The sequence below is a fragment of the Ictalurus punctatus genome, chromosome 4, assembly GCF_001660625.3.
Source record: "Ictalurus punctatus breed USDA103 chromosome 4, Coco_2.0, whole genome shotgun sequence".
Classification (NCBI taxonomy): domain Eukaryota; kingdom Metazoa; phylum Chordata; class Actinopteri; order Siluriformes; family Ictaluridae; genus Ictalurus; species Ictalurus punctatus.
The window spans coordinates 10,353,838-10,377,775 of NC_071284.1; the positions used below are offsets into that span (position 1 = coordinate 10,353,838).

Consider the following 23,938-nt stretch of genomic DNA (forward strand, 5'->3'; position numbering starts at 1 on the left):
TCTTATCAACAAGAACCATCGCTCATGCGATTTTTTTTTTTTTGCACCATTCTGTGTAAACTCTAGAGAGAGTGTGTGTGAAAATCCCAGGAGATTGGAAGTTTCTGAAATACTCATCCCAACCTATCTGGCCTTGCCACGATCAAACCCACAGAGATCACACTTTTTCTTCATTCTGATGTTTGATGTGAACATTAACTGAAGCACTTGACCTGTTTCTGCATGATTTTTTGCTTTGTTTTGCTGCCACTTGATTGGCTAGATTAAACTAGATAACTGCATGAATGTACAGGTATTCCTCATAAAGTGGATGGTGTGTGTATACACTATAAGATATGGTACACTTTTCTGAGATATCACTGGTATCGTCTGGCTGTTTTTGTGCACCAAACATTAAAGTTTCATTTTCCTTTGTTCTACATGAAGTTTTGTAATTGCTGAATAACAAAAACAAATCTATGATCTTCTGGGTTTTGATATAAATGCTTTCCGTGCTTGTTAAATATCAAAATATTGTGATAATTGATATATCACTTATATCAAAAAAATGTCTTCAGGTAAAATCTATGTATCACTCCAGCATGCAGGTCGCTAAAATGTACAAGAATATTTCCACTAGGTGGAGACCCTGATCAAGGTAAGCATTGATCCTTCACAGAACCTCAGACTTACAGCTTCATATTTAGTGTAAAAAATAATGCCTGATATAATGCCTGAGTAAAAAATAAAAATCAAATTGCAGTTTCTTTTTTAACAGCTGTGCACTGTATACATAGGTGTAATACTAGTTAATTTATTAGATCAAAAACTCATTCATTGTGTGTAATGTGATAAAACTTTGAATTTCATATTCTATATTGATAATTTATAATAATACAAAAAAATGTATAACTGCAATTTATTGTCCATCTTTGATATCCCACCTGTAAAATACAGCATTTCCTGAATGAGGTCAATTTCCTCCAAAGCAACTATAATTATGAGCTTTCAGATGAATAGTATTTGAGAAAATGGAAGCACTAAGCACTGGTCCGACAGCCGTCATAAACCATGTATGACCTGCATGACCCCACACATGGAATATTTACCACCTTAATAATATTCTACCATTTTTGTGGCCAGGGCAGGAAATGAGAGATTTTAATTGGATGTGTCATCTGTATTCATATTTTCCTTGAGTTATGCCCCATAAAGCCATAAAGTGTGTAACACTTGTTAATAATACCCAGTGTCGTGTCTTAAATGAAAAAAGAACTATTTATACCCTGTCTTATTAACCTCCTGTGCTTTTGGGTATAATTCTTTGTCATTGGTTGGGGAGAAAGCTGAAGACTATCAGCCAGCATGGGCAGAGAGAGGATAAAGCATGGAGAACAAGAGATTAATACAAGAATGGACGTAGAAATAAGCCGTTCAATTTTCCTGATAACGGATCATTTTGATTTTAGAAAATAGCAATAGGGTTTGTATTGTGGTGCTTGGTGCAGATATACATCAACATAGTGCCCTAAATTAAACTGAGAGAATAAACAGTGTCTGTTATACCCAGTGAAGGCTGGTCACGATATTGAATGGGATGCCTATCTATCAGTAACTCGGCTGAACCTTGTAACACAGGGTCATAGGCATAAATCTTTTATGCATACACACTATTATTAAAAGACAGATAGGCAACACCATTCATGATTGATATTTTTAAGTCATGTGTTTTAAGTCTGTAATCGTGCTGTGTTTCCTCTACATAGCAGGCATGTTAATCATAAAAGCTGACCTTGCTATTAGATGGACAGTTCTGCCGGTTGTCCCTTCCTGTAATTTGTACTTTAAACGTTTGTATTTACTTCTAGTTCCTCCGAAGATATTTTTTTTTTAAACTGGTGATCAAGAATGTAATTCATCTCTTTCATTGTTTTTCACGAGTCTCTCAATCACTGCTGATGATGAGTTGTGGCAGAGAAGTGGGCTTAAATAAATCAGCCCCAATGAGCATGAAATCTAGCGAGCAAGTGTAATAACTTGACATGACTGTCAATGATAGTCTGTGTGAATCTACAGTCTGGTCTAGAACATATAAGTCCCAGCCTGTATACTTTTACCTACAATCAAACTCACAATCTCCTGACAACAGAGCGAACACTTTTCTATTTCACCACTCGGAAGACTATTTGATACGGATGACAAAAATGTGAGCATCATTTTCATGTACTTTTTCCTAAAAGAGTAGGAGGGCCTAACCCTGCTAGCCCATTTATACTAGCTTGCCATGATTACACCGGATCTCACTCTTACGACATTATATATTATATATCAATGACTAAATGAACTGCCTTTACAACTAAGCATTATTATGCCTTATTAACAAAGCTTGTGCAGTTTTACACGGCTTGTATCATTAAAATAGAAAGGTAGTACTTTAACACAACACAGTGGCTTAAAAAGTAGTTTTACAAAAAAAACCTCAAATCAGATTCTACCTACCCATGACACAAAGGTCCATTTATTGATATCTGTATATTACTTTTTTAAAACACAGATTTAAGGACTCATAATTATTGATTCATAATCTCTGTAATTACACATATATAGCAGTTATTCAGCAGCAGATGCAGGATAATAAATGGAGTTAACCTTGAGATTCTACTGATTAGAAAGAAGCTCATAGCACCTTTTCACAACAGGCAATCTCACTCGTCTGTCCTTAGAGGTGCTACTGGGTTAAAGAGCGGACGCTCTTGCCTCAGAAGCAATTTTCCACAGCTCATTTCAAAGTCTTTCTTAGTGCCATTGAGGAGCTCCAGGCTCCCTGTCTTAATATCATGACCATAAGAATGCAGCTTCTGAATGCGATACTGAACAATTTGTGTGGTCAGTTCCAGGACTGTGGGTGTCTGCATTATCTGCTGCTGGCTAATTCCAGCACTGAGTAGGCATTTGAATCTGCCTGTCAAAATGTGTGCAGAGTAGTACAGCAATGCTGGGCACTGCAGGATGACCTGTTGAAGGTCGGCGTCACTGCAGGACAGCGTTTCCAGCAAGTAACACAAAGTAAAACCCATTGATTCTGGGTGAAGCTCTGTGACAAAGCCTTTAAGTTTGGAGAGAAGCTGAAGGAGCTCACTGCTCGTGAAGCCCCGTTCTTGCAGGAACTTGAGGTTATTTCCTATGGTTTCTGGAGACTTCATGAGCACGTACGGGTTCTGAATGAGCAGCTTCTGCACCCAGACCTTCATATTGGTCTCATTTCCTCCTAGATCCAAGTATGCATTTTGAAGGGCATGGACCATCTCCTTGTTCTGCTCAGCAGGTCTTCTGAAGTTCTGCGGGGCGCTCGCCATCAGCTTAGCAATGACATGTTTATTAAGGCCCAGGTTCTGGAAGAGCACAATGTTGGCCTTTTGGTGGTCAATATGGCATGGTGTGGTAAAAAATGAGGCTGGGAACTTTTCAATGATCCCAACTAGATCACTGTGGCTGGCACAGATGGACATCCACAGTTCCTTTTGAATCTCCAAATGTTCAGGTGGGCAGAGGATTGCCTCTGGGTGGTGTTCAAGCACTTGCGCGATCAGCGGGTCTTTGGCTCCCAAGGTTCTCAGCATTGTCACAGTCTCCGTCACATAAACTGGGCTTTGGTACAACACCCAGCCCTTGAGCTTACGGATCTTTGAGATGTTGACTGACAGGTTGCAAAGTGCATCAACAGCAGATGTGTTCTCAGGCTGCCTGATGGACGAGCAATGCATGCTGGGGAGCAGTTGGACCCGCCAGGAAAACATCAGGGACACTGTGAAAGAGCGCAGCATGTCTGCACATGTCACAGATGTGTTTTTGCTACCTGTGGGACATGCAAACATTCCTTAAAATGAAAATCTCATTCATTCAACTGTCATTAAAGCCAGTTAGACATACACACCAAAGGGCAAGCAGGTATAAAGATAAAGGCGGGTTCCCAATTTAAAACAGGTTTTGACTAGATTTTACTGACTTTATTTTGAAATCTTTGGTGTGGCTATATAAAATATTTACAACAGTGAGTCACATTAGGCTCAATTAGTGAATTATTTAACATACTACCTGCCCAGTTTACACGGTATTCAATAAAAGTCTAAATGATCCACAAGCACCAATCCAAACCTTCGCAAAAAAAAAAAAAAAAAAAAAAAAAAAAAAAAAAAACCTTCAACGATCACAAATACTGTTTCATATCCACAGTACACTAAATAGGGTATTATAAAACAGCTTCTACACACTATTTAGTACAATATATTTACACCAGACAGCAAGAACAATAAAAAACAAGACATATTTCACAAGGTTACAAGGTTAAACATTGAAAGCAATCTTTGACTTTTCATCAAAGATAAAACAGGAATTATAGTCTACCAGAAAAATTGACCGTAGCGGGATCTTACCCTAAAATGTGCATTTGTGAATAAAACATTTGCCAGGTATCATTAACAGATTTTACACCAGACAGCTGTTGAGGAAAGGAACATTGTTGTTCTGTTTTTCCCGTTTTTGTGACCGCGATGATATGATGGTGCACGTCTGCCCCCTTCAGGATAGGAGTGTAAGTAAGTAAAGTAAAGTAAGTAAGTACATTTTATTTATATATACCCTAGCACATTTAATCACCCAAGTGTTGAACAGAGTAAGAAAAAAGTTAAATAGAAAACAGAATAAAACCAAATAGAAAACCGACAATAAAACAATACTAAAATTAGATAAAAAGGCCTGGGAGAAAAGATATGCTTTCAGCCTCTTTTTAAAAATTATAATAGAAGGTGCAAGGAGGATGTCCAGTGGCAATTGATTCCATAAACGAAGGGCAGCGACTGATAAAGCCCAATCACCCTCAGATTTTAAACGGGATCGAGGGACATACAAACGAAACCTATCAGAAGATCTTAAAAATCTGCTAGACGAATGTGGAATAAGAAGATCTAGGAAAATCCTTCTCCATGCTGAATCAATTACTTGACAATTTGCATATCTCTGCTCATCTAAAATTATTTGCAGTTCTTTTGAATCACTGGAACCATTTAAATTACACTATATGACCAAAGGTTTGTGGGCACCTAACCATCACACCCATATGTGAGCCTTCCCTAAACTGCTGCCACAAAGATGGAAGCACACAATTGTTTACAATATCTTTGTATGCTGTGAATTCAGATTTCCCGTCGCTGGAAGTAAAGAGCTCAAACCTGGTCCCACATGACAATGCCCCTGTGAACAAAGGGAGATCCATAATGGCATGGTTTGCCAAGGTTGGTGTGGAAGAAGTCAAGTGTCCTGCACAAAGTGCTGACCTCAACCCCACTGAACATCTTTGGGATGAATTGGAACACTGACTATGTACCAGGCCTGCTCAAACAACATCAGCGAGTGCTCTTGTGGTTGAATTTTCACATATCCCCATGGCCATGCTCCAAAATCTAGTGGAAAGTCTTCCCTGAAGAGTGGAGGTTATTATAACAGTAAAGGGGGATTAAATCTGGAATGAGATGTTCAACGAACACATATGAATGCGATGGTCATATAGAGTATCTTTCTAATGTTTGTAAAAAATAAATAAATAAATAAAAATTGCAAAGATTTCTTTTTACCAGTGGTGGAAAGAGAACAAAGCACAGTGACGAGTAATGTACAGATACTACAGTAATAATTCATTTGGGTAAAAGTAAAAATTAATAGAAATTATTCAGATAAAAGTAAAAAAGTCATCTGGTGAAAAACTAGTTGTATAATTAATTTTCAAATTACTTTTTATAAGTCTACAATTGACGCAACTAATCTGAAAAAGTTCTATTTCTTAGGAATTTTTCAACAGTAACCAAGTAAGCTATGCTGAAATGAACACCATCTTCATTATCAACAGTATACTGTACAGTATATAAATAGTTAACATTAACAGGCTAGGTAACTTAACCACATGCTGGTGGTGTTTCAGTTCATGTAAATTATCATGTACACATTATCCTGCGCATTACCTAAAGTATTTCTTCTAAATTGTTTCAGAAATTAAAACAAAATCTAAGATAAAACAAAGGCAACCTGAGTAAACACAAAATATTGTTTTTAATTGTTAATGTTATTTATTGAAGCAAAAACAGCTATCCAGTACCAGTATCCAGTACCTGTGAAAATGCAGGTAACTAATTCCCCAAATCTATGAAACTGCATTCAAAATGGGGTTCAGGTGGACTAGACACAACCAGGCCTGATTACTGCAAACCGTGTTCAATCAAATCAACACTTAAATAGCACTTTTTCAACAGCATGAAGTTGGTTAAAATGTCTTACACAGTAACACACTATGCCAAAGTTGAAGAAATTCCAGAAATTATGAGGAAGAAGGTGATGGAAATATATCAGTCTGGGAAGGTTTACAAAGCTATTTCACAGGCTCTGGGACTCCAAAATATCACAGCCAAAGCCATTATCTCCAAATGGAAAAGCTTGGCACAGTAGTGAACCTTCCCAGAAGTGGCCAAAATTCCTCCAAGAGCACAGCAACGACTCATCCCGGAAGTTACCAAAGACCCAAGAACAACATAAAAATAAACTACAGGCCTCTCTTACATCAATGAAGGTCATTGTTCATGACTCCAGAAAGACACTGGGCAAAAATGAAGTGGGAGAAAAAATGAAGAAAAAAGGTAATGTGGTGAGGTGAAAGCCACTACTAACCCAGAAGAACATTAAGGCTCGTCTGAATTTTGCCAAAACACACACTGATGATCCTCAAACCTTTGGGATGTTCTGTGGATTGTTGAGTCGAAAGTGGAACTGTTTGGAAGACAGGGGTCCCGTTACATCTGGAGTAACAAACACAGAATACCACAAAAAGAACATCATATCTATGGTCAAGCATGGTGGAGGAGGTGTGATGGTGTGGGGATGCTTTGCTGCTTCAGGGCCTGGGCAACTTGCAATAATTGAGGGAAACATTAATTTTGCTCTCTACCAGAAAATCCTAAAGGAGAATGTCTGGTCCTCAGTCTGTAAATTGAAACTCAAGCGCAACTGGATTATTCAGCAAGACAATGATTCAAAGCATAGGAGTAAATCCTAGTCCTAGAATTAAGTGAAAGACTTATCTCTAGTTACTAGTTATCGTAAGCATTTGGTTGCAGTTATTGCTACTAAAAGTGGCACAACCACATTTTAAGTTTAAGCGGGTAATTCGTTTTTCTAAGTGGTGATAGGTGTTGGATAATGTTTTGCTTCAATAAAATAAAATAAATAAAAATTGTATTGTGTGTTTACTCACAATTATTGTGGGTTTCCTTTGTTATATGTTGTATTTTGTTTGAAGATCTAACACTGTTTAATATGAGATATACACAAAAACAGAAGAAATCAGAAGAAAACTCTTTCACAGCACTGTATATAATTGAAAACATTAATAAAAACTACCTAGAACCCTGAAAAAATAGCATTTGTTACCTGTCTCCACTCTGTAACACTAACACATTTACAGCATTTGGCAGACACCATTATCCCTTATGCTCTATAGTCCATCAAAAATCAAATATCCCCATACTAGTACAAAAAGTTCAAGAAAAACACACAAATCAAGGATATTATTATTTGGATTATTTTTTATTTGTGCACATTTAAGAGAAATCTCATAGCTCAAAATGTTCATCCATGATGAAACAGTTCGTTCTGTAAAGCAAGACATTCCTAAAGAGTTCTAAGAACATAGTGAAGCCCAAATATAAGCAAAAAGGCATACTTTTGTACTTGACATTGGACATGTGTCTTATAATATGTGATAGGTATATGGGTTGGACTGTGATTTTTTAAATTTCATATTCAGCATTCCAGAGAACAAATGCATTCCAAACATAATGTACTTATCACCCACAATGTGTGATTCTATGGGTATGCAGTGGTGTATTTTTCCTTGTGCAAAGTTCCTTGCACATTCCAGCATGTTCCCCGCATTTCCACACACATGAACGCACACACACACAAACAAGCACACAAACAAGCACACACACACACACACGCGCGCGCACGCACACACGCACATACACAAATGCCTGCACCTGCTGAAAAACACTGAACCTGTCCGACCACAAACTGACATGCAACCTGTGTCTCTTTTTATTCACGGAATACAAAGTTATAAAACTGGAACACATGCAACATGCAACATGACAACAGCACAATTGAAAAATTATTCTCACATTTTTTTGGAACGCAAAACATGTGAACAAAGGGGCAAATAAAGTAAAAGCATTAACAAATATAGATGAATAGAGCAATAAGTACTGCACACCATTAAATGGGCGGACCTTAATGCCAAACAAGTTACTCAGACCTCACTCTGACGATGTGAAGAGACAGTGTTTCAGAAAGCCTGGGAGTTTCGTAGACAAGCAGCTTTCCACATGATGCCTAAATTCGGATTAATACTGGTTCTGCTGCTGGCTAAGTCTCTGGCCCAGGAGGACCCACTGCCCATTTTTAAAGTAGTAGGAGAAACAATGGAGATGGGCTTTTGCTTTGGAGTGGACTATATGACAGTGCACAAAATAAATGAGGGAGAAAAGCAACTGTTGTGGAACTCCTCGAACTCAGGCTCATCTTCTGAGGCTTCCAAGAACCGGCTCAATGCTTCCACCAGTTTCCACGGACTACTTGGATTGAAAATTATGGATCTCAACGTATCCGATTCAGGAGTATACTTGAGAGAATGCTGGCTTGAAGGAAATGTTACTATCAGTCAGACAAGCTACCTGTACATGTGTGAAAAAGAGAGCCCATCTGAAGACGTTTTCTTACAAAATGGAGGTGCAATGCTAGTTTGTGACATCAGTTACTCTGAACATGAAAGCACTAGTATCAAATGGTTCAGAGACGTGTATCCTAGATACAAAATGTCTTTGTTTTTTGATACCGAGAGGTCACAGGAACCATTAGAGGAGGACCTGAACGATGCTCTCCAAGTGCATGATAACGGCTTTTCACTTTACATCTCAGAGATCGGCCTGGAGGACAACCAGAATTTCTACTGCCTTGTTATGAATAAGGATCAATGCAAGAGCTTGAAGAAAATACATCTGCCAGAGAACAATAAGCCTGAGATGCAGCCTGTTTATTATGGTGTGGGAGAGAAGGCCGCTCTGTCGTGTATACCGGAGCATCTGCATAAGCAGCAAAATTACTGGACAACACCTTTTGGAAATGTTACTCCAACCACACCACACAGCCAGATGTATATATCAAACAGTGAAGAGACTAGAGAACACTTACTGGTTATACCTTCTATCACTCTCAATCACTCTGGGGAGTATATATGTATGTCGAACTCAGTTGTATTAGAATACTACATTACTGTTTGCTCTGCACTGGTGTCAGATAATGTCCAGTTGTACAGTGGTAATAAGGTTATCCTGTCTTGTACTTTGACTCAAGATTTGCCTGTTAACATCCTGTGGTACAGACATAGAGAGATTACGGAACTCATCTATGACTCAGGGGATCCTTCTATAGACATGCCTGTTGATATGATAGGCAGAACGCATATTGTAGAGTCAAATGCCTCACTTATAATCACTGAACTTAATCAGAAGGACAGTGGAACATATTGGTGTGTAGTGCTGCTGGAGAGTGTAGGACAGGAGACTGTTGATTCCTTAGAGGATGAGGAGAAGGAGGAGGAGGAAGATGACAATATGGAAGATAGTTTTGAATGGTTAGACCAGGAAGAAAATACAGAAACGTGCATTTTTAAGAAAGTGACACAATTGGAGATTCCACTCATTAGTAAAAGCTCTAAAACTGAGTCTGTGTCTGAGTCTAGTCCAGTTCCGTATGCTATAATTGGGGGCGTGCTTGGTATAGTGATACTGGGGCTGATCATAGTTGTGGTGAAGATGAGAGCTAAGAGAAAAACCTTGCACTCAACTAGGGCTGAGTCCACAGCACAGCAAAAGGACTCAGTTGTATCTGCACCACTCATGTCCTTGTAAATGCTTGTAGCCTAGAACTTAATATCATTTCTCATATATCATACTTGTCTCCTCTTTCACTTAAATGCCTATTCATATTAGCAAAAGAAATACAGATCTGTAAACATATTTACTTTTCAACAGAAGTCCTAATGTATCAATATTTACCAAGGATAAATGTTAAGGGCATTCAGTGGAAAATAAGAAATCCTCATTTACATTTGTCTGTTAATATTTCTTCCAGTCCTGAGACACCCTTATCACATTCTTAAAACAAGCAAAACAAGAAACTACGCAGTGCACAAGCAGGTTTAGGACTAAAGATAGAAAACACTCATGCATTTTAACTGGTATATTATGAAAAGGTGATCTGAATTCTCAGTTTTCACTGCAGACAATGACAAAGGAACTGGGGGAAGTTTGGCTCGGTTATGCAGTTGTAATCAGGCATGGGTGTAAAATGCGAAACAGCTCCGGGCAAAAAAGTGACATATCCTCATAAGAACAGTTGGTTTGTTTCAAAATATATGTTGTCATCTATATATATATATATATATATGTTGTCATCTAAATATATGTACATAGATCAAATTCCTTAGCACCAACTGTGGAAACAATTTTTAAAGTTCATTTAACATTTTTAACATTAGTAAGAGTTGTATTTTGTAACTACATAAAGGATTCAGGGTTTTCATATATGATGTGTGTGAACGTTCTTGTGCATTATGCATCTTTTGAGGGAAATTCACAAACTACTGATACCACAGAAAGTCCATAGTAATTATGTATTTTGATACTCAAATTCCTGTTTGGGCGGGACGGAGGAACAGCAGGTAGCATTTACATAGCTTCGAGGCCCGTGGTCAGACCCTGAAATCAGGTTACTGCCTGTAGGTCTATCTGACATTAATTTATTAGTTAACATGAACAAGATTTAATACACCATGAGTAGCAATGAATTAGCATTAAGAAAAAAAAATAAATTAATGAAAATGGTGGCATTAACCACCAATGAGTAAAATTACTCACTGAGTACAATGACCCACAATTGCTGAAATTACTTAATCATTTTAATAAAATGACCCACAATTAGTTCAATTATTTAATCATTGACTAAAGTTACCCATAATTGACCAAATAAACCAGCACCCTAATTGCAAGTGTGTAGTTGTTAACTAAGTTTCAGAACTGAGGTAGAAGCAAGTTCCATTTTTTGCACCTGGAGACCAGAGTTCAGTAAATAAACATTAGTCAATGCAGGTGGTTAGCACGTTCGCCTGACACCTCCAAGGATGGGGGTTCGGTTCTTGCCACGGCCCTGTGTATGCGGAGTTTGCATGTTCTCCCAGTGCTGCAGGGATCGCCTCGTAAAATTCCACTTCCTTATTTGAAATGGTTACTACAGTAGTGTTAGCAACATCATCAGCAGACATGGCAAACAATCCTTTTCATATAACATTTGGCTGAAAATATGAAAGCTTGTCAGTTTAATGGAAAGGAAGAAGGGACTTTTAATGGAAACACCTTTAAAAGGTCATGAAACCCCCCTCTTTTAGCTCAAGTCGACCTCACAATCTTTTTGAAAAATGCAATTTAAATGGGTGTGGATGGCTGTGAAAAGAAGGGAGGGGAGTGGGTGGCAGCATCATGGAGAATGCCATGCAACACACTCAAACTCTTACACCACTGAAACAAACACTTGGGACCCATGAACGTCTCTCATCTACTACATGATCTTACAGTGTGACACATCTGTCATAGGAAATTCATGCTGTCATGAATACTTTAAGAGACAGCTTCTTCTCATAGGATAAGAACACACAGTCTCATTAATAATTATGAGACACCAATGTGTCATCAAAGTACTATAGTACATTGCCAAGTCACAGCCTGTGATGTTGACATATCACACATCATGTAGATTTTAAACCTGGAAGATGAAAATAGAGGAAAAAAGCTCAAATTTAACCAGATTTCTCCTACGATTAAAATGAATGGATGCTAACATTGTCTTTAGTAATGTAGTTTAGTGTTTCGTGACCCTTTAATGAGAATATCCAAATCAATTAGAGCTAGCTAGCCAGCTAGCCGATGTGCTATAAAGTGAGTATGGTTTCTATAGGATATAAAAATAAACAGAACATTCAGCCATATCGTGTCTGAAATGTCTGATATTCTTGTTTACAGAACAGTTAAAAGCAATATCACACTCGCAGTCATGTGGTTACACTGAATACCATGCAGATATTCAGAATAACCGTACTCTATCACGAGTGTGATACTGCTTATTTAACTTACTTTGTTACTTTTTATACTAGCTTATTAATACTGAAATCCACTAATGTTGTCAATTAATGTTAGTGATAGTTTACATTAGCTTCCTATAACGATCAGCTAGCATAACTCTAAATTGCTCCTAGGTATAAATGAGTGAATGAATATGCTTTTGCATGGAGGCTTGCTATGGAATGTGTCCTCACCATGAGTTCAGACAGGCTACAGATCCACAATGCCCCAACCAGGATAAAGCACTTACTAAAGATAAACGAATAAATGAAATTAATGGCTAATAACATTTAACTCTGTGTTCTTATGTGTCAGCAATTATACTGTATCTATGTGTTCTGTCATGTTGTTTTATTGTATAAGTAGTGTACATTATCAGAAGACCCTGAAATAAAATCATCAGTTAAGCCAAAATAAGCTTTCATACTACCTATGAAGTCATTTTTGGAAGTTTGCCATAAAAAGACGTCACTTACTGCTTTAGTTTTTGTTCAATTACATCTCTGAAGTAAAATATTTAATGGTAACCAGATCGATAGGTTTAATTTCATTATGTTTTCTGTGATCATGATAAAGTACAAACAGTAAATGGCCCTAAAATGTCTATCATCTGAACAGCATGTAGTAAGTAAGAGGATGGAGGTTGGATAATGATATCTGAGTACAGAGTGATATGGGGCCCAATTAATGCGCACAAAGCTGCAGGAACATGTTCCTGTAGGAGAGGAAAAAAACAGGTAAAGGAAACAACTCTGGTTTTGTAGGCAACAAGCAGTTACCATAGTGTCTTCCATCTGGGCTCACTGCCATCCAAAAGTAATGTTTAAAAGAGAAAAAAGAAGAAGCAAAAAATACAATGTAATGTTAGATTAATGGGTAGATTGTCTGGAAATGTCAGTATTTGCATTGGAATAAAATGATCTTTATTAATGCTTTATTTACAGTGGCATATTGAACTGTCAGAATGAGCACAAAATGATTACTTTGTTAGGACTGAGCTATATCATAATCTTTGTTATAACAGTACTAAGCCTTAGTCACACCACATTTTGAGAAACTTTAAAGGAATCCATGTATTCCTCACTGGTTATAAATGAAAAATAATGTTTTATCTTTAAAAAAAAGGAACATAGATGCTAATCATTTACATACTTTTAATAACTGTAGCCCTTCTCATGAATCAATTACCAAATGTTTCCTTTATAACAAGTTTTGGACAGGCCATTGTCTTCAATAATATTTCCAAATCGTGACAGTATCCTTCAACTGTCTAACTACTATTTACACGTAACCTTGACATAACGTGGAACATGTACTCTTCTCATAAAAAACGTTTTATAAAATACTAATTGAGATTGTAAACAGAACATGTGTGATATATCTTTTTTAGTAGCTATATACGCTGTCAGAATATTTTTTTATGCAAATCAGTATTTAGATCTGCCTCTCTTTACAGCAAGTTGTATGGGGATCCTTGAGTGGGTGTGGCTATTGGTCAAATTGCATACGTGTCAAAAAAAGGAAGCAAAGCAAACTATTCCATATTTCAATATAATTGCACGAGAACCCTGAGGGACTGAACCAGCAGGCCAAGAAATCTGCTAAGAAGTAAGTAAAAAAACATTTCAGACAGCGGGTATATTAAGAAATTGTGTTGAAGAGGAGAAATTGTTTAAATAATCTTTTATTAGACAAATTATTTATATATTCTGCTGTACAGAGCCATTCCTTAGATCTCCTTAAATGTGATTACAATGTGTAGATAATTTTCTGTAAAGTGTGTTTGTGCAAATATTTCATAGAGTGCAATATCTGCAAACTCTCAGCTTGTGATTATCTCTTGGTTATTATAAACAACACAAATTAATTTTATCCGATGGGGTCCAAAGTCTGAGACAACTCGTGCATTACAAGTGCTATGCTTCAATTTCACATTGTATTTTTAATTTAATAAATAATTTTTATTACAATTTATATTATCAGCAATTAATTGAATGAAACATAGAATCTTAGAATTATCTTCATGAACTTCAGTATTTCTTAATATTTGGTACGTCCCCCTTTTACTTTAATGACAGCGTGCACTCAAGCTGGAATGGACAACACAACTTTGTGTAAAACCTGATGATCCATGTTAGATCAAATTAATTCAGTGACATCTGAATTGTCAATATCGTAAAATTGCATTACATGGTCAATATCGTAAATTTTCTTTAAGGTAAATAGTGACCTAGACATTCGTTTTTCATATTTTTAGATATTGATTAATGAGTGCTGTATACAGTGCAACAGCATCATAAAACGAAACATAGCTTCTGCCTTCTGTTGGTATTAACACTGAAACTTAGTAGAAACAAAGAACAAGTCAATAATATACTTTGGAGTAAATACACATTCTTTAAATGAAAAGGAATCATGCTTTATGTTAGTATTGTCTCTACGTTTGGTAGTAAGAAGCCATAATAACTCTTTATATACTGTATAGTACATAGAAAAAATATATAACCTTTAAGATGTAGGCTCATAAATGCAAACCAGTGAGTATAAGAATGCCTTTGGGCGTCTAATATTGTAATAAACCTCTCTGTCTCTCTCTCTCTCTCTCTCTCTCTCTCTCTCTCTCTCTCTCTCTCTCTGTCTATCTATCTATCTATCTATCTATCTATTTATTTATTTATTTTAAGAGTTTCAACCAGATTTATGGAGAACAGAGGGTACATGACACCACAGGGACTTTACAGAAAAATATCACTTTATTAACAATTTTATTTAGAAAAATATAACCATTAAAACATTCAAGAAAGTTCAACAAACATTTACTCTGTACGCCCTCACTTGGACAAACAGTGACACACAAACTCTAACACTGCACTGCACTCTGATGGTTATTCCCCGCCCCACACGGCACAATCAAACACTAATCAATGTGGAAAAATCAGCACTTCTCCAGCCCAGCGTACATGGAGTAATCATGTTCATATAAACTTTAAAACTCACAACCACAACATACATACTCACACATACACACAACCCATAACAGAAAATGAAAACATAAAACACTTCCCCTCTTCCAGGAAACAAGACCCCACCCTGGGGTCTAGGGAAAGGAATCAGCCATGCCAGATCAGTCCCCAGATCAGAGAAAGCATGCGCTCTTCTTCACTGTATTCCAGGTGATGGGTCCTGTTTGTGCACACAATCTTTTTAAGTGCTCATGGAACATGTAGCCAGCACTCCTAAACCCCCCCCCCCCCCCCCACCCCCCCTGAAAATCAGCACATGTCTTCTGTCACTTAGAAGCTTGATTCTGATGCCTTTTTACTGCTTCTACTTCTGTAGATAAACTTTCTGCTATTCCAGTCACATATTAATTTACAGACTGAAATTTCTGTAAATGATCTACACCCAACATACTATACACTGGAAGGACCATTTCCTGCCCAAATAACACTTTATATAGTGTAAATGTAAAAGTGTGCTTGCCTGCACACTACTATGTTAGGCCATCATCACATACAGCAACAACCTATCCCAATTCGTCTGATCATCATCCACAAACAATGAATGCATTGATAATAGAGTGTGATTAAACCGTTCTATTAGCCCGTCAGACTGAGGACGATAAGGAGAAGTACGAGACTTGTTTATTTGCAACAATCTACACAACTCCTTAAACAGGCTAGACTCAAAGTATCTCCCTTGATCAGAATGCAACTCCGAGGTACTCCATAGCTGCACACCCTCTCCTCCACCAACACTCTAGCAATGGACTGAGCCTCTTGATTAGGAAGGGGAAATGCTTCAGTCCATTTAGAAAAATAGTCAGCAATAACTAAAATATATCTATTTTTAGTTAGAGTCTCTGTTAATGGGCCCAGTGTGACAAGCTTGTAGCATCATTCTCAAAAAGACTTGAGGTTGTAATTGGTGCCAAAGGTGCTTCAACAAAGTATTGAGCAAAGGCTGTGAATACTTATGTACATTTGCTTTTTGTTTTTTTATTTTTAATAAATTTGCAAAGATTTCAAACAAACTTTCATGTTGTAATTATGGGGTATTGTTTGTAGAATTTTGAGGAAAATAATGAATTTAATCCATTTTGGAATAAGGCTGTAACATAACAAAATGTGGGGAAAAGCGAAGCGCTGTGAATACTTTCCGGATGCACTGTATCAACAGCCACACGCTCATATGGGTGGGATGCAACAGACATCTGAAGAGGGGCACAAGGAGACTTTCCTTAGCCTTGCGAGATGCACAATTATGACACTCCCTACATAATTCTTTTACATCCCCAAACAACCCAGGCCAATAAAAATAATACTTCACCTTAGCTTGTAACTTCTGAATCACTAAAAGGCCCCCCAGTGGGTGCATTATAGAGCATGGACAATACCCCTGGAACCGGACTTCTAGGTAAAACCACCTGTACTACAGAAGCAGCATCAGAATTTGCTGGAGGTATTCTCACCAACTGCTGACTTTGGACCTGCAATTGGTCTCACACTGGCAAACACTTTAGGGTTTAGCTCTGCTTCCCTACGGCTATCACCTGACCCATTTTTCAACTGAATCAGCAGCTGAATATTAGGGTCCTCTTGCTGAGCCTTAAATAACTCATCCTCATTCTCCTGCATATCTCTTATGGGACACCCTATTCCTTCGGCCTCACTCACAGTCTGAACTACTGTCACTTGAGACCTAGACTGAGGGAAATTACCACCCCACTCCCTGGTACCTCCACCCACAGACCCTGGCAGCCTTGAGAGGGCATCCTGGTCTATGAATGATTTTATATTGGAAGTTGGCCTGTTGCTCTACTCAGCGAGCCAACTGCCCCTCCAACCCACTGAAGTTATGCAGCCAACACAATGAGCTATGATCAGTTCGCAACATAAACTCCCTCCCAAGGAAGTAATGTATAAAATACTTTGTAAATGTTACCACACTAAGCTCCTTCTTTGTGGTGGCGTACTTCCATTCTTGTTTAGTCAAGGCTCTACTAGCATATGCCACCACCCGCTCCAAGCCCCCATCCTCTTGAGACAATACAGCCCTGATTCCTACATCACTGGCATCACTGTCAAAAATAAATTACATTTTAAGGTCTAGATAGGCCAAGACAGGAGCACTATTAAGACTGGCTTTTAATTGCTGAAAGGCCTCTTGACATTCTTCCCCAAAACAGAATCTTTTCCTCTTTTTTTGATGTAAAGGGTAAGCAATCTTTTAATAAATCCCCTTTAATAAATCTCCTATAATAGGAGGCTAATGCTATAAAACTTCACCTCAGTCTGGGTTTTAGGTGTAGGCCAAGCCCGTACTGCCTCTACCTTAGATGGATCTGACATCAATCCCTCAGCAGAGGGTTTTGTTTTAATATAGAACTTGGTCTATTTCAAATACAGGTTGTTTTGGTCTGTTTCTCAGACCATAAAAAATTGTTCCCCCCTATGAAAATGAAATTGGCCTCAGCTCTGGCGAACGGTCCTCACTGAGGATGGAGAGGAAGCAGACAGGTGGATCAGAGAGGGACAGGGCATGCAAGAGGAAGGCCCCCCAAAAAGAAGCAGGGAAATGTAGCAAAATTACTGACCTGTTCAGGGCTTCAAGTGCAGCTCAGTCTCATCTGTAAATTCTGTAGCTTTTGTTGTGTGCGCTAACTTAGCTAATCAAGTATTCGCTATCAAACGTTAGCACTATACAAAAAAACCCCAAAATAATACTTTTTTTTTTTTTTAGTACAAACGTTGTAATATATTTTTTTATTTTATGACTTCTACATTATCAAGTTAGTACAAAAAACATTTAAAAACAAAAATAAGAAGCAAATGTGACAGTCAAAGTCTCCAGAAGAACTGGTTCTGCAAGATGCTCAATAAAACTTACAGCTCATTTCATTATAAAACTACACAAAGTGTACCAGAGATAGTAATAGATAGCAGTAATAGATAGTAATAGTAATAGAAAACTTGTTATTTTATTTTAATTAAATTTGATTTAAAACCCCATATCAGACTAATGTGTCATGCATCTTTTATAGGATTTTATTGTTTCACCAGTGCAATATGAACAGCACCACAATTGTCTTATAAAGGGTCAGAACCTGAAGCGAAAAGAAGGATGCAAGTGGTAATGTTTTTTGGCTATAAGGACTGTTTTTGATTATGATAGTTGTTGTGGTTTGACTATTTTGTCAACAGAAAGAAACTCAGCTTTTTGGTGTGCTTACTGATGGAAATAAAAGTCTCTAGCTCCTCCTTCTCACCACCTTCCGGATCTTTGATTGGTGCCTTAAATGTCAGCACTTAATCAAATCTGTCTTCTATTAAAACAATAATAAAAGAGCAGAAGCCAGAGCCAAGCCAGGGCAGAGTGAGCAGAAACAGGAGACTTTAAAGGTTAGACAAAATAGGTATTGCAGTAACAGAGTGTCCTGTTTGTCTGTGCATCCTGTCTGGCAGACTGGAGAATGGAATGGCAGCAGACCACTATGAAGTGCTCATGGAAATTAGTGCTGTTGCTGGTATTCTTTTGTCTGGCGGTGCAGTACACAGCCCTCCGCTCCATTCAGGATTTTTTCCCTAGACCATGCCAGGACTTCAGTCAATGCCAGAAATACCCTGAGAAAGGTGAGTCACAGCACCTTCAGTGCCACAGAATTAGGGACTATGTTTGGCATGTAGGTTATGATATGAATAGACTCATGCATCAAAGATCACTGCTGCTGGGGATTTGCATGCCAGTATCATGCACATCTCAGTGTTCATGAAAGTGTAGCTGTTTGGTTTGTCAGTGGGTGAGAAGTATAGTCAGTGTCTTACTCATTCATTCTAATTTGTAGTCAAGTACCTTAACCACTGATCTACCACTTCCGTGAGCTTAGGATCAAATCTGAGGACCCTGGATTTGTGAGGGAGCGAAGCTACTGGCTGTGCCACAAAGATGTAATATCTGTAATTGGTTTCACATTTATCTCATAAATGATATGCAGTAGTCTACTCTCAAAGTGCTTCCACACACCCTAGAGTCTCACATATCAGCTTCTCATCAGTTGTATTTACACTTTGTGTCTCTGACTCTGTGCTATAGTTAGAAGTTATTAATTTAAGATTTAAAGTCAAACACAATCAAATGCTTTACTCTTTTTTGACATTCTTATCACAATTGTTCTCAACAATGTAGTCTTTAACATTGTGTTACATTTGTTACCATAAATGTGCTGATTGTTGAGCTTAGATAGAGTAATTCTCTACTTATTGGAAAACTTTATGTTCTCAAGCTGTATTTGTGAGGTGTTTGATTAGAAAAACTAGAGGAACTGGGTATTTTGTTGCTGAGCTTTGTGTGACCCATGAGCTCATAAAATCTAACTGTCTGCTATTTTTATTCCCAGATCACAGCTTGAAATCTTCCTATAAAAGCAACTCTGTACCCACAAGACCAACCACTGCACCTGCTCGGAGGCACATCCATCTTTTTTCACAAACCCGCAGTGGCTCCTCCTTCGCTGGCCAGCTGTTTAATCAACACCCAGATATCTTTTATATGTTTGAGCCACTTTACCATGCCCAACAGTCCATCTTCAACTACAGCAAGTGTCTTGGGAAGCCCACTGACAGATTTGTGCAGGGACTCTACAGAGACCTCCTCTTCAACCTATATACCTGTTACATTAATGTCCTGGAGAACTACATCCAGCCAGAGCCTAAAGATCACCTGACAACTTCTTTCTTCCATCAGGCCTCCAGCCATGCTCTCTGCTCACCACCCATCTGTCAAGAGGGTAAAAAGGAGATTATGGAAGGGCAGCCAGATGAGAGCTGGTGTCACAAAAAGTGTCGAATCCTAAACCTCACTTTAGCCTCCATGGCTTGCCATTCCAGAAGCCACGTAGCCATCAAGACAGTACGGATCCCTCGGGTGAGTGACCTCCGCATCCTAACAGAAGACCCACGATTAGACTTGAGGATTATTCACCTGGTAAGAGATCCCAGAGCAATCTTGGCATCACGCATAACTGCGTTCACTGAAAAGTTCATTGCCTGGAAGATCTGGAATGCCACAGACAAGCAACCAAATCATGTGGACTTGACACAGATCACGAGAACATGCCAAGACATGGTGTACTCTGTGGATATTGGTCTGAAGAAGCCAGCCTGGCTGCAAGGACGGTATCTACTAGTGCGCTATGAGGATCTAGCAATTAATCCCGAAGCTAAGGCCAAAGAGATCTACAAATTCCTGGATTTGAATATAGACAATAAAGTTCTTACATGGATATCTCAAAACACCAATGCCACTTCCTCTAGTAAGTCAAGGTTCTCCACCAGCAGAGACTCCAAAACCACACCAGAGAGCTGGAGACTGCATCTGGGCTTTGACATTGTTAAGACAGTGCAGACACTATGTAATAATACTCTGGCTTTATTGGGCTACAAAATAGCACAGTCTGAGGTGGAGCTGAGGAACATAACAAATAGTTTAGTGGAACCAAGGACTTTTAATTAGTTTGTGATGAAAAAATGAGAAGGTAAAGGTCAGTTTCCCAGTAATCATGTTGAAAGTGCATAGTGATTTAGCCTCAACAATCAATTTTTAAATGTGATTTAAACCCACTGGTGAGGGCTTTACTGTAAGGAATGTATAAATAACGCTTTAATGTTCCAGCTTATCCTGTAATGAGCAGTGCTTTGAATTATTCAAAGTGTCTGCTAAAAGGACAATTCACAAATTTCTACATATACTGTATGTCATGATCTCGCCGGCAGATGGCACTGCGGCATCGACGTGCACGGACAGCTGGAGAGCGCAAGTGTGCACGAGATTACATAATGAGGACTGTTTCCTATGGACACGTGCCTTTGTTTTGGTTTTGTTCTCTTCCTGTTCAGGTATTGGTTGATGTTCAAGGGTGTGTCATTATTGGTCCCAGCTGTCTGTATTCAAGCGTGATTATGTTTGTTATTTAAAGCCTTCGTGTTGCTGTGCACTTTGTGCAGTATTGAATGAATGTATAGGTGAATACGTTTACGTATGCCAAGCGGTCGTGTTTTCATGTCCTGTTCTTGTTCCATGCCTCGAATCTAGTTTCATATTTAAACCTCGATTATCTCTTCCAGTCTAGACCGCGTTTCATGTTTATTGACTTCTGTTTTAGAATAAAGACTTTGATCTGCGCTTGCTTCTGCTTATAGACTCATTTCGTAACACTGTACCTTCAATTTAACACCTACCCTGTGGCTGTTTTCAAAGAAGTTTTCAAAGTTTCTTAGCTGAATAGAATGTACTAAAGCCAAATACACCCACTGTCCACAGTTGCACCAATATCTCCACTTACCAGGACCCTATCTTGGCAATGATACAAGGCCAAAACTATATTTTTCTCAATTCCTACAACCCAATTTTGTGAATGTACACTACTGTATTTACATTAACCCACTTCCAGCTACATATAAATGACAATCATTTTATCGATAACAAATTAGAATAGACAACTCTGTTTTGGCTACTACTGAGACAGTTGCATGGCGTGACCTTTCAATAAAAATCACAAAGTGAAATATGATGCAGTCTGTAGGCCATGATGATGACGTCCATCACCTAGTAGGCCAGTCTCCATTTAGATGGAACAATCCTCACATCTTTTATCTGTGATGGACCAAGTGATCTTATGACTGAATCGCCATTGTGCAGTCCAAATAGTATTATAGTGAATGTACAGGACATAACAAGAATATTCTGTAGGTTCACCTTCATGGGATGCTGTGAAGTCAGTTGATTGATTCAACAAAATTGGGCGATATGATCTTGGGGAGAAAACCTGGATTTAACCACTTTCGAATCATCTGGACACCAATGTATGCAAGACAGCTAATCACCAAGGCATGCATTTCTCATAGTTACTGCTGAGGTGATTACACCCAAAAAGGCAGTGTTACAGTAACTCATTTACTGTGTTTTTTTCACTAAATTATTAACCTAATACTACCGCAAACGTTCATTAGTAACAACTGTGTAGGATGTTTTTTAATATGTAGTGTGTGTTGCAGCTGGTTTCTCTCCTATGAAACTTTAAATTAAATCAATTAAATTTATAATTAATAATTAACAATAAAATAAAATAAAATTAAATTTACATTAAATCACAAGTCTGTAATTAGAATAATGAAATGCTTACCTGCCCCACTGTGCTCATTGATGGAATGTGATTGCTAAAGCACCTGGACTCTGTAATGAGTAATTAGCAATATTACAATCTGAAATAATTTCTAATTGTTTCTATATTATATGAGATGGAGGCTTTTTTTAGACCCGGACAGGCCCATGGCAACTAGACAGAGTCTGATGTTTCAACACCAACAAAGGCAAGACATCAGCAGATGAAGAAATGGAAGAACATAGAGCATTTAAAAGAGAATAATTTCATGATTTTTACCTATACATTAGTTACAGTTATGGGTGTCAATTCTTTGAATAGAGTAAACTAAGCTGCAGTTTAATCACTGTTGCATTACATGTCCATTAGGAAAGCAAGGAATGTGTTAGTGTAGTCCACATGAAGGACATAAAGAGTATGATCACAAACCAAGATAAGACTTGCCGGTCTTAATGATTTTACTGCTGTTGACACATTTCAATTTAATCCACACTTACTTTACTTACTAAAACAGTTTTTTTAAATTCAGGAATATCACCAATAGCAATATTATAAAAATACATAAAATCAGGTTCATGGATCATGCTTTTAAAAAATATCTTTACAACTGCATAATGATATCATATTAATATCATAAACTGATGCAGAAATGTAACACTGGAGAAGAGGTGAGAAGAGAAAAAAGATACAGAGGGTTTTAACAAATAATTTAAGCACGTTGTATTAGCGTTTTTAGGCTCTACTTCTTGTAAATAAAAACTGGTGTCAAGTTATTTTTAAGTCAAAGAAATGAAAAATAAATAACTAAATAGGACAAGGAACCATTTTCCCTTGTCTGTCAATTAAAAAAAGCTGAATAGAGATAAAATTTTAATTAATAAAATAATTTTATTTTTAAATTGTACTAATGTACAATTTAGCATATTTGTTTCCCTTAAAATAAATGTTTACAACTGAACATTCACAATCAGTATTTACAAAATCCACAAAAAGTAGTATAGTAAATTAAAAAAAAAATAAAAATGATATGAGGCATGAAAAGAGAGAATGGGAGAAAATTATAGAAAGGCTGTGGACCGCCTTGCTTTAGCATTCATATACACACTCTTTTTTTTGCCATTTTCATTACCAGTGATATGATTGATATTGGAAAGAATAAACCCATCCATCCTCTGTACTGTTTATTCTACACAGGGTCGCAGGAAGCCTGGAGCCTATCCCAGGGGACTCAAGGCACAAGGCGAGGGACACCCTGGTCGGGGTTCCAACCCATTGCAGGGCACCATCACACACACACTTACACACATTCACACAATAGAGACAATTTAGAGATGCCAATCAGCCTACAATGCATGTCTTTGGACTGGGGGAAGTAACTGGAGTACCCAGAGGAAACCCCCAAAGCATGAGGGGAACATGCAAGCTCGACACGCACAGTGAGAAGGCAGGAATCGAACTCCGAACACCTGGAGGTGTGAGTCAAGTGTGCTAAGCACTAAGCCACCATGCCCCCCAAAATGAATAA

General features: G+C 37.9%; 2 protein-coding genes across 2 annotated transcripts; one reads left to right on the forward strand and one right to left on the reverse strand.

The window, feature by feature from the left end:
• Positions 1–2,463: 2,463 nt before the first annotated feature.
• mterf2 (mitochondrial transcription termination factor 2) lies at positions 2,464–4,555 on the reverse strand. The gene is made up of 2 exons (XM_017465924.3): positions 4,413–4,555; positions 2,464–3,835 (listed from the first exon to the last, which is right to left on the reverse strand). The coding sequence occupies exon 2, from the start codon at positions 3,801–3,803 to the stop codon at positions 2,685–2,687; it is 1,119 nt and encodes a 372-aa protein (XP_017321413.1). The 5' UTR covers positions 3,804–3,835; positions 4,413–4,555; the 3' UTR covers positions 2,464–2,684.
• Positions 4,556–13,289: 8,734 nt separating this feature from the next.
• On the forward strand, positions 13,290–22,935 carry si:ch73-62b13.1 (Carbohydrate sulfotransferase 1-like). Its single transcript, XM_017466449.3, has 3 exons — positions 13,290–13,862; positions 18,719–18,886; positions 19,651–22,935. Exons 2-3 carry the CDS (start codon positions 18,727–18,729, stop codon positions 20,763–20,765), a joined length of 1,275 nt encoding a protein of 424 aa, XP_017321938.1. The 5' UTR covers positions 13,290–13,862; positions 18,719–18,726; the 3' UTR covers positions 20,766–22,935.
• The last annotated feature ends 1,003 nt before the right edge of the window (positions 22,936–23,938 follow it).

What these genes read in the sequence shown, in the direction of transcription:
- mterf2 (XM_017465924.3), bottom strand. Translation starts at nt 3,803, where the DNA reads ATGCTGCGCTCTTTCACAGTGTCCCTGATGTTTTCCTGGCGGGTCCAA.
- si:ch73-62b13.1 (XM_017466449.3), top strand. Translation starts at nt 18,727, where the DNA reads ATGGAATGGCAGCAGACCACTATGAAGTGCTCATGGAAATTAGTGCTG. An exon ending in CCAGAAATACCCTGAGAAAG is followed by an intron (nt 18,887 to 19,650) that starts GTGAGTCACAGC and finishes TTTTATTCCCAG; the next exon opens with ATCACAGCTTGAAATCTTCC.